General features: G+C 37.1%; 3 protein-coding genes across 3 annotated transcripts in view; 1 reads left to right on the forward strand and 2 right to left on the reverse strand.

Moving 5' to 3' along the window:
* Positions 1-11: 11 nt before the first annotated feature.
* On the reverse strand, positions 12-2,734 carry LOC117109440. The gene is made up of 2 exons (XM_033251800.1): positions 1,764-2,734; positions 12-1,463 (listed from the first exon to the last, which is right to left on the reverse strand). The coding sequence occupies exons 1-2, from the start codon at positions 2,710-2,712 to the stop codon at positions 604-606; spliced, it is 1,809 nt and encodes a 602-aa protein (XP_033107691.1). The 5' UTR covers positions 2,713-2,734; the 3' UTR covers positions 12-603.
* Positions 2,735-3,144: 410 nt separating this feature from the next.
* LOC117109424 (eukaryotic translation initiation factor 5A-1-like) lies at positions 3,145-6,286 on the reverse strand. Its single transcript, XM_033251776.1, has 5 exons — positions 6,148-6,286; positions 5,809-5,977; positions 5,109-5,213; positions 4,864-4,995; positions 3,145-4,400 (listed from the first exon to the last, which is right to left on the reverse strand). Exons 2-5 carry the CDS (start codon positions 5,974-5,976, stop codon positions 4,323-4,325), a joined length of 483 nt encoding a protein of 160 aa, XP_033107667.1. The 5' UTR covers position 5,977; positions 6,148-6,286; the 3' UTR covers positions 3,145-4,322.
* A 17-nt stretch (positions 6,287-6,303) lies between these two features.
* Positions 6,304-10,945, forward strand: part of LOC117109423 (splicing factor 3B subunit 4-like) — a gene marked incomplete in the record, with an annotated part of 6,519 nt that continues 1,877 nt past the window's right edge. The window contains 6 exon segments of the mRNA XM_033251775.1: positions 6,304-6,410; positions 7,249-7,332; positions 8,340-8,485; positions 8,949-9,077; positions 9,647-9,827; positions 10,482-10,610. Of these exon segments, the coding sequence (XP_033107666.1) occupies positions 6,377-6,410; positions 7,249-7,332; positions 8,340-8,485; positions 8,949-9,077; positions 9,647-9,827; positions 10,482-10,610 (703 nt within the window).

Here is a 10,945-nt window from a genome sequence, read left to right on the forward strand (position 1 = left end):
TTTTTGTATAGTGTTTTTTTTTTTGGTTTTTTTTTTTTTTTTTTTTTTTTTTTTTGGTTTAAAATCATTGCAATGAGGTATTTACAATTCGAATTTTCATTGTTAGTAAAACAAATACAAAAATTTAGTCAAAATCAAAATGGACCTGTAATGCAGGTCCGTATGTATCTGTACTAAAAAAACTGCAGCTCAGGAATATAATCAGGGACACCACTTGTTGAACTTAACTGTGCTGATGCATGCTGCTCTCAAATGATGAGTAGGCATATATCAGAACTATGTCTCTTGCAAATTCTAAATGTATTGAATGGATGTACCTTTCCATGACTTGATAATATAGTTCAAACTGCCCAGTTACGGGACCAGCATGGTCCGGGGTACAGGCCCCTCTTGTCGGGGAACCCAGCAATGTCCCACCATCACTCGCCCGTCGTTAAGAAGCCAATCATTATTTACAGCTTTTAAAAAGAATTTTACACTCTGCAAGTACCATTTCCGAGCAAAATAGAGGCGCCTATTCTCCAGATTTGTTGACATTGTACAGACCCAACCATGGTAGGGACGTGGTGTGTGTGGGGGAATCTCTGCCAACACGATTACTACCTAATTAAAGCTAATCATCTTCAGCAACCAGACATCTTTACCATCTGCCCGAACGGTTATCATAGATGGAGTGTCGGACTTCATCTTTTGAATGTGTTCCCGACTCAGGCCTATCATAGCACAGTTATGAATTATGCATTGCCATGGCGCTTTCATTCTGGTGCTGAAGTCTTGAGCGATGTTGAATGCTGTGTCAGTGGTGAACGACTTATTGCCATCAAGGTTTCTCTGCACACATTCTAAGGCAATGCTGTCAGCTATTTCGTCGTAACTACTGTGTATTATTTTAACTTCACCTGAAAAGTTGCCCTGTTTGAGGTTTGAGGATTGCTTAGGTGCTTTAATTTTGATTCTGACGTCCTGAGTGGTGTTGAATGTTGTGTCATTGTTGAAAGACTTAGTACTACTACTATCAAGGCTTTTCTGCACACATTCTAAGGCAGTGCTGTCAGCTTTTTTGTCATAGCTACTGTGTAGTATTTTAGCTTGATCTTTCGAAATGTTGTCTTGTTTGACGTTTGAAGTTCTTTTAGATTTAGGTTCTTTCGAGAGATCTACTGCACTTGGCATGTTTTTAAAAATTAAAACTTTATCAGAGTCATTAACGGCATAAAGGGCATGAGTCTGCTCTTGTAGTTGCAAAGAGCAGCACGAGAAATCTCCTATAAAGCAACTCCATTTTTCATGAAAAACCTCTTCCAAACGGTTCATAATAAATCTAGCTTTTGTTCTTCTGTCTTCATTTTGTGTAAGTTTGTAGACATCTAATGCATATGCTTCCTTCACAGCACTTTCCATGCATTCCAAAACAGATTGGGGTGTGTTTTTACAAAGTATATTTTTTACACGAATCAGTGATTCTGGGGAAAAACGGACAATTACCAACATTATTTCAAGTATATGGAGTTTAAAAATCTGTTTTAGTTGATTTGGAGCATTATTGAAACGAGAAAAAACAACGCAAATAGGCCTACTAGGCAATCAGTTGTTCCACTGTGTATACGAAGCAAACACCTCCTCAACTTTGCTGTACAGTATTTCGATCTCTTCTAATTTTTAAAATAATAATAAACTCCTAAAATATAATATTAGATTATTTAAAACCATTGATAGACTTTCTGTACCGAAAGGACACATTGATATTATTGACACACTCTTACCATTGGATGTATGCACTGTTCCAATCCGCATAAGGTCTGATTGCAAACGTTTGAAAGAAATTAAATTAGGTGAAAACCTCAACAGAATTCCTAATGTTTGATTGTTCAGAGTAGGAGGTGGTTTGGCAAGAACTTCTTTATGTATTTTTCCAATTGCAATGCGTTCCTTGAAAACGTCGTAATCGTCTGCCTGTTCCAAAGATCTCCTCGCTTTTGCCATCTTAAATTCGATTTCTACCATTTGCTGGGTTATTGCTGCCTTTTCTTTTCTCAATTTATGGAGTTTCTCCATTTGTTCATTTCCTACTGATTTCATTAAAGATGCTCTTTTGGATTCCAGAGCCTTCCTGACTCTGTCTGTATATTCATTTAACAATGCCTTTGCATTAGCTGCATCCGCGTTGATTCGTCCAATAATTTTGTTTTTTTGGTCTTCGGCTTTCTTCCAATGTAACACTTGACACTCGATGTCTTTGATCATCTCCTTTATTGCCTCGCGTATTGGTCCTGCTTCTGTTTTGATATATAGTGATGTATGTTCTCTATCATGCGTGAGTGTCAAGCAGTCTCCACATACGTACTCATTGCAATCAATGCAAAAGAAATTAATTTGTACTTTATGCTCCGGACATTGTCGATCTATCGTCTGGCCTTTTAGTTCCTTTACTTGTTTATTATTTATCCAGTCAATCACATCTGTAACATGCGAGGCTGACGGTAGCTTGTTCACAGACCCAGCAGTGCTGTCCAGTACTGTTTCCTCACGGCAATTAGGGCAGGTAATTTGTTGGCCTGGTTTCACCAATTTCTCAAGACAATTTTTACAAAATATGTGATGGCATCTTAGGTATTTGAAAATATTTTCTGTGCCGCCATCTCCAGGAACCTCGAAACACAGTGCGCACTTCAGTGCGTCTTCTTTTAGTTGTTCAAAGAGGGAATATGCCATTTTGCTTCACGAAATACAAACACATTATTCTACTCGCAAACACTGAACTTTGCCACTAGCAATATCTAGGTTTATATTTATCCCATTTGGAAAATCCAGTGTGACGTAACTCGTATTTTGCATATTTTTTTATCACGCCCTCCTAAGCTCATATAATGTGTCTATGATTATGTTCATGTCCTGTACTCAATTAAGTGTAACAGCGCGATATCAATACCCTGTCTCTTATACACATCTAGATGTGTATAAGAGACAGATCTTTGGTTTTATCCAAATACAGTATTGTATGAAAACACTATTCATAAGCTTACCAATGTTTTGCCATCACATGTTTGTATTTTATTGCAACATTGAATAGAATTAAAAATAGACACTATTTGAAGACTTTTACACATCCAGTTCTTAAAATTTCTATCACATTGTTAGTTATTTCAAATTTTAATCTTCAATCTTTAATGATATAAAATTGATGATATACCCTAACCGGTAAGGATGAATTATTCAATATTATTGAGCAGTATAAACGCATAACAAAATATATCAGAAACATCACATCATAAACCATGGACCTATTAATAAGACATAAACAATGACGTATTGAAAGCTCTGTCCAGACTATCAAATATTCTAGACCAACTATTGCATCCCATATATAGTCATTATGTGCCTATATATGGTGATGATGTGCCTGTATATGGTCATGATGTGATGTCATCATATTTAGAAGCCAAATGTTTTTGTCAAACAGTGGCTTATCTAGGAGTGTGCGTGGGGGAGGGGGGCGCACGCCCTTACAAAAAATACGCGTCCCCCCCCCCCCACAAAGATCACGGTTAAGTAGTTTAAAATCACATTATTTTCCGAATTAGCGCCCGTGACAACTGATCATCGACCCCCCCCCCCATCAGCACCCCTATTTAAAGATTCTAGATACGCCACTTTTTTCAAATAAAATGTTATTTTTTATAGGGCTTAAGATGTGGGACCAGAGAAAAAGTGTGTTTTTAATCATGGAAAAAAGTGGGTGATCACAGAGACACTATTAGAGAATTGACAGTGAAGATGAATACAATCGTTAAGACGATGGTCCGTAGTTTCAAATGGGATAATGACACAAAGATAGAAAATATGTGCAGGTATATGTCAAAGTAGTAGAGCTTCTTAGAGAAATTGAATCAAATAGTATACTAATGTTTAATGTATGTACTTCAAAATCATGCTAACGCTAACTATATTATTTTATCATGCATTCCTTTAAGATAATAAGTAAAACGACGATGAGAATATTGAAGATGATACAATAATTATGTTGTTTTGTTGGTGGGGTGTGAATGATGATTATGATGATGATGATGATGAGTGTGATGACTATGATCATGTTCATGATGACGATTATGATGATGACGATGACGCTGTTGTTGATGATTATTATATTAATGATATTTTGTACGTTACAAATGAAATAATAATTAAATGTAATAAAAATATGTTATTTGTATTCATTATAAAATCATTTTTTCAATGTAACAATAAAAATAGCAATCGGTGGCATGAGATCCAATGACATGGTAGACTCAACCAATCTCGATGCTTTCTCTGGTGGACGTCTTTCAACCCGATCCGTAGCTTGGTGGACACGCTTTCACGGCAACGATTGCTTCTTCATCACACGCAGATAATATAGTTACCTTTAATATAAGAAAATGTTTTAATATAATTATTAAAATTGCAAATGTAAATGTTAATGTAACTTAATGTAACTTATTGTGAATTGAGTTTTTTTTTAATTTTTAATAGTGCTTTTTACGCCAAATGGAACTTGAATTTCCATTTTTATTTGGACAATAAAGTTTATCTTATCTTATAAAATGTGAAAAAAAGTGATATTAAAAATAGTAGGCGAAGTAATACATATGGGCCTTTGAATAATCAGGGCCGGGGCGTCACCAGCGCGGTGGTACGGGGCGAACAGGAAAACCGTAAAACCCCTCCCCTCGTCAACCATGGTGGGTTTGGACACCTTGTGTTTGTGGGACAAACGCGTACACTTAACGCTGGTTTTGATAGGTCAGTTGCTGACTCTCCGTGTTTACGTCTGTTTTTGAACATTCACTTCAGAAAATAGTAGAAATATAGGCCTAAACAACATACCAGGGCTTCTCCATCCTGGTCAAAAATGGCGCGAACATCGTCACCAAGACTACCATCTGGTACGCGGATGTCATCCTTCGTTCGGCCGCTGATCAGCAGGTGGGCGAAATCGTCTTCTCCAATACCGATCAACTTTTAAAAAAAAAACAAGACACGGAAGAGTGAAAATCCATAATGATTAATAATCATTTTTTATATATTATTTTATTTACATTAGGCATACGTACATTTTAACAGGTACGTACCTGAGCGTTCCCCTTTTTCACATTAGGAACATGTACGTTACTGCTAGATGGTGCACAATCAGTATACTTTCGTCCTGTAAAAACGTCCAAACCAACGTAATTTACCTGCAAGGAAACCAATATCCATAAATCGATTAATCAATCGGATTGATCGATCGATCAATCAATCAATCAATCCACCAATCAGTCTGCCAATCAGTATCAATTTGTTAGTCAGACAACCAACCAACCAATTAACCGACCAAAATGATTGATCGCAATCAACCAATCAATCAATCAATCAATCAACCAATGATCTTATCATTAAACCATGAGTCAATTATTCAGTCAGTCAATAATTTAATCAATCAGTGAGTGAGTCACTGAGTCATTCAATCGATCGATCGATCGATTGATATCGATCAATCAACCAATCAATCAATCAATCAAGCAAGCAAGCCACATTCAACCCTCGAAATACGGTTTACAAGAAAATCAATTAATCATTTAATTAATCAATTACTCAATCATTCAATTATTTTATCATTCAATGATTCATTCATTATTAAAATAATTCATTAACCAAATGATCAATTATTAATTAATTAAAATCAATATATATCAGTGCTAGAGAGCCAGCCCATTCATTCAGTTTTAACAACGCATTTTTTATAACTTCTTGTGCCATCATAAATGTATAAGAACTAATGACGTATCTTACCTTAGCATGACCATGTTTTCCTGGCTTAGAAGTCGACAATTCGACAACTTTGCAAGGCCGTTTCTTGATAATTACATACCCCCCTTTCTTAAGAGAGGAACATTGAGCGGGATAGAAAGAGGCGGCACCTGATGAAGCGTGTTCATAGTCGAAGAGCTCAGATTCCATCCTAAAAATGACAGATATTATAATGTAACAATTAACAAATTGGAAACCTGAAAACCATTGAGGTACGTATTGCTCTAACGATATATCTCCAAACAAGAAAATGCCTAGGTCTCATGTTTTTGGAACAAAAGTGCTTTCAAATGTAATAAAATAAGAGTTTTGGGAACTTACCACTAGAGACAAAAACGAATGATGAATTTTCGACCACCTTCCTGGCCGAAAGTGTCGCAGCAACTATTCTGTTGATTGTGAAATCCGTATTTATAATAATACGGATTGCACAACTACTTGAAATAAAGTTAGGAAACGCACGTTGGACATTGAACGCCCTCTATCGGTATACTGTTACATTTGAGATAACAATCCACAAACAAATAAACGACGCTGTAAAATCGAAAACATGGCGGCTGGGCCACCTCTTGAGCGAAATCAAGGTTTGTTTTATTGAATATTAGTAACTTAAATATAAATAAAGAATGTTCATATATATTTATATGTTTTACTTACCGCTTTAGTGTTGCTCTCCTTTAAGTTAATTTGTAAGTTATGTGCTAAATCGCTATTCAAGTTATCGCACCATGTTGCTGTAGCCTAAATAAAAGGCCCACTCAGACAGCGTTGGCCGACGCAGCCCGACCGTATTTATCGTCGGGGACAGTCTAAAGAAAGCCGTCGTGAGAAATATTAAACATGTTTAATATTCTACGACGCGATTGCCACCGACGCACACCATCGCGTCTGCGTTTAACTCACACAGACCGACGCGACAACAATACCGCGTCGGGCTGCGTCGTACGACGCTGTCTGAGTTGGCCTTTCCCGGGCTTTAGTTTAGGCCTAGCCTCTATCTACCATCTAATCTAGCCCTACCCTAGCCAGCCTACTACTACTACTAGGCCTAGTCTAGGAATGCCCTACCACCACCACGCGTCGCGGAGGTGGTGGTTGTATTGTAGTTATCGATCCCACTGAAAGAAAGTGCTGGCCTAGGCCCCATCATAGAATCTCTAGGTAACTTCTTTTGCCTAGGCTAATTAAATGTACAGGCCCATGCCTTGCTTGGCCCTTGAGCATGGTGTAGAGATTAGCATAGGCTTTATATTTATGGACCGGATATTTATGGATGCTTACACATGACAGTAAGCTAGGAAAATATAGGTGCGCAGAATCGTAATTAAATAGCTGCAGAATTGCATTAAAAACACTTCCTAAAATGTTACACTATTACAGAAGAGCCACATTTTACAATAATTTATATTTTTCCCTTTGAAGATGCTACGGTTTATGTTGGTGGCTTGGATGAGAAAGTGACAGAAGCACTACTATGGGAGCTGTTCCTACAAGCCGGTCCAGTCGGTGAGTGCCTTTATGTTAATTTATTAAAAGGAGGGAGAGAGGATAAACATGCATCCTTCAGGCGCAGATACAGTATTGGCTCGGGGACGCACGTTAAATTTTAAAATTTCAATGCATACAGTATCAATGTTATGTATTGAAATTAGCACCACTCACTTATCTGTTCTGAAAATTTTAACATTGTGTCTTGTGGCCCAGAAATTCCCAGTTGTAAATAATTAATATGTAATTGCTTAAAACAATCCACAAATTAGAAAATATCAATCAAATATATTGATGTTGAAAACAAATGATAATTATCTATATATGTCAGAACAGTAGCTAATTCAAAAAAAAAAAAAATATGGTGTACAAAAAATATATACAATGACCAGGCTAAATTAAAACAAAAAAAAACTGCTCGTTTAACAAAATTAGTCAAAGAACACAGTAAATCAAACACATGTCTAAGCTGTTTATGCACCACGCTTCTATGGCAATCGCTATAGGCTTGGATCCGCCCTATAAAAATATACCGTAATGATGCTACGGCGTGAAGATGGTCAATGTGATATGGGATGAAAATTGAGATACTGTAACACTGTATTGATTGTGGGGCAAGGGATATCAAACAATAAACCTCCCAAATCTGATGGCTGATAAAAATATTTTTTAAAAATTTCAACATTAGCTAGGTATGTACAAAACAACACCTCAATATAAATTGTGGTGAAGCAGGGTAGGGTTCTAAATATTGAGGTGAGGTTTTTGAATCTCTCGCCTAGCATTTTGCTTGTCTTCTTTCACTTGCGCTATATGTGTCTCCACCTTCTAGGAGTGTACAATGGTATGAAAAATGTACCTCTCTACTGAGATATTTATATATATTCTCTACAGCAGTACAGCTTACTAAATAAATAAGATTCTTGGTGACGCATGTGAATAACTGAAAAGAATTAGAGATGGTAAACTTCAGAGGGTTGAAAGTTGGCCAATTTCCAAATTTTGTCATTCATTTTTTTTTTCAGTCAACACACACATGCCCAAGGACCGGGTGACCCAGCTTCATCAGGGTTACGGCTTTGTTGAGTTCATGGGCGAAGAAGATGCAGACTATGCCATCAAAGTGATGAACATGATCAAAATGTTCGGTAAACCAATCAGAGTCAACAAGGTAATTAAACTCAGAAATTCTAACAACTAACAACCAATGAAAATACAGATGGTTTCAGTTTTAACCAGTCACCCAATCAGAGTTGGCTACATAATGAGATTCTAACAGTTACTGTATCAGTCAATCAACCAATCAGTCTAGCAACCTAGAAGAATTATACAACTGTAAACCAATGAAACTTATGATAGTTCAGTTTCAGAAAAAAATATATTCTGCCAAAAACGATTGTCGGCCGGCGAATCCAATTCTGCTCCCTGTAAGCTTTATGCGACTGGACACCATCTGCTGATTGTTGGTGGCAGTCTACACGGATCGTCATTAAAAACGATCCCTTGCGCGCGTGTCATGCCGTTCGTTCTCCATGGAATTGTGTTGGCTGATGACTGTTGTTCACAATCAGTGACTGGTTTTAGAAAGAAAAAAAAATGTGTGTTGACCTACCTTTTGAAAATTATGCTTGCAGGCCTCAGCACATCAAAAGAATTTAGATGTTGGTGCAAACATTTTCATCGGAAATCTAGACCCAGAAATTGATGAGAAACTTCTCTTTGACACATTTAGCGCTTTTGGAGTAATTCTACAAACACCAAAGGTATGTAAATTTATCGGTATTTTCATGAGAAAATATTATCCTGTTTTTATCTCCTATCTGATCTTATCCTGACCACCAAACTTAAACCTAAATCATTCACCTGTATGCCTAAAACCATGCTATCCTGGCACATGTTAGGAGGCAGGGAGTTTGGAGGCATGCAGTGGGTTGCAAAATGTTCAGGGCCAAATGACGTAAACATCTCTTTTGAAAGAAGACAGTGCAATATTGCTAAATTTGAACTTGGTCAGAGGTCAGAAATATCTCAATGGTTTAGCACACATGGAGTGGCTTTTGTTAGTTTTGCTGATTATGCTATTCTCAACATGATCAGCCCTTAAATCTCCTAATGCTTAAGTCTTCTGGCATAATTAACTGTTTTCAACTCCGGTTATCTAAATATTATTAAATATTAAACATTTGCCTGAGTGACATGAAAATAATAATGACAATAGCAACAAAAACTATAATAATAAACACATTAGTTGTTTTCCATAATTTAATTGCTAATTTTTATCCATTTTTTGAGGTAGATTTTAAGTAAAAATTATTATTAATTTATCTTTTAGATCATGCGGGATCCAGAGACTGGTAATTCCAAGGGGTACGCCTTTATAAATTTTGCGAGCTTTGATACGTCCGATGCCGCCATTGAGGCCATGAATGGACAGTACCTTTGCAACCGCGCAATCACCATCTCATACGCATTTAAGAAAGACTCAAAAGGGGAGAGGCATGGATCAGCTGCAGGTAAATATCAGGTCATATAGGTGGATGGATGAATAGATGGAAAGAGTAGTGGTTGAAGCAAATGATGACTAAATAGGTTGATAGATATGGTATCATAAAATCACTGCTTGCTACCACCAACAGCTTCCAAATACTGATTGATCAAGTCAATCAGGAGTCTTTGTTAGCTTAGGGGAGTTAGGTTTGATCCGTCAGCCAATGGTTATACGACAGCAACTGCTCGGCTTACTATTGCAGTGGCAATGCTGTAGTGATAGAATAGCAATTTTATGAAAACCAGTCTTTCATGGAGTGATGGATAATTGGAATGATAGATATGATTGCTGGTTCATTCATTTACTTAAAACTTACAAATAGATAGATGTTCAATACTGTAGTATAATAAACCACTACTATACTAATAACAATAACCATAGCACCAGTCACACATTTCTCAGGCTTTTCTTCAGCCACCCCTTGGAATAGAAAAAAAATGCAAATTCTCTTCTATCATTCAAAACATTGCTCAGAACTATTTATTTATTGGGGGTTTTGCTGTGGTACTTATATTTCATCTTGTTTTTTTGGTTCATTCTTTCGCTAGTTTTCATTAGCCTAGATACCTCCATTACTTGATACAGTATGCTGTCAGCATATTTTTTTTTATGTTTCTAGAGAGGTTGTTAGCTGCCCAGAATCCCCTGTCACAAGCAGACAGACCCCATCAGCTGTTCTCTGATGCACCACCAACACCAGGAGGGGGAAACCGCCCTTCATCAATGATGCCGCCACCTCCTCCGGACAGTAAGTACCATATTATAGAGTACCGCAGTCTTGTCGTCGCAATGCCAGGTGGCAACCTCTGTCGCCAACCAGACGTTGGTTACCGTTTATTACGCCTGAATGACTTCATAGGCTTTCTGGAATGGACATTTTAAATTCTAATATTTTACCATCAAAATGAAATTAAAACCACAAAAGCTTGCATTATATAAGTTATCAAACACCATTTAATTATCAATTAAAATTTACAAAGAAAAACTAAGATACAAAATCTTATTTTGTGAGCTAATGTCTCCCCCCTTCCTTAATCACCAATCCCCCAATTCACCTTCACACCCCACCAGGCCTCCTCCCCC

Source organism: Anneissia japonica, unplaced genomic scaffold (assembly GCF_011630105.1).
Source record: "Anneissia japonica isolate Jap-2015-1 unplaced genomic scaffold, ASM1163010v1 scaffold287719_len1884721_cov185, whole genome shotgun sequence".
Classification (NCBI taxonomy): Eukaryota; Metazoa; Echinodermata; class Crinoidea; order Comatulida; family Comatulidae; genus Anneissia; species Anneissia japonica.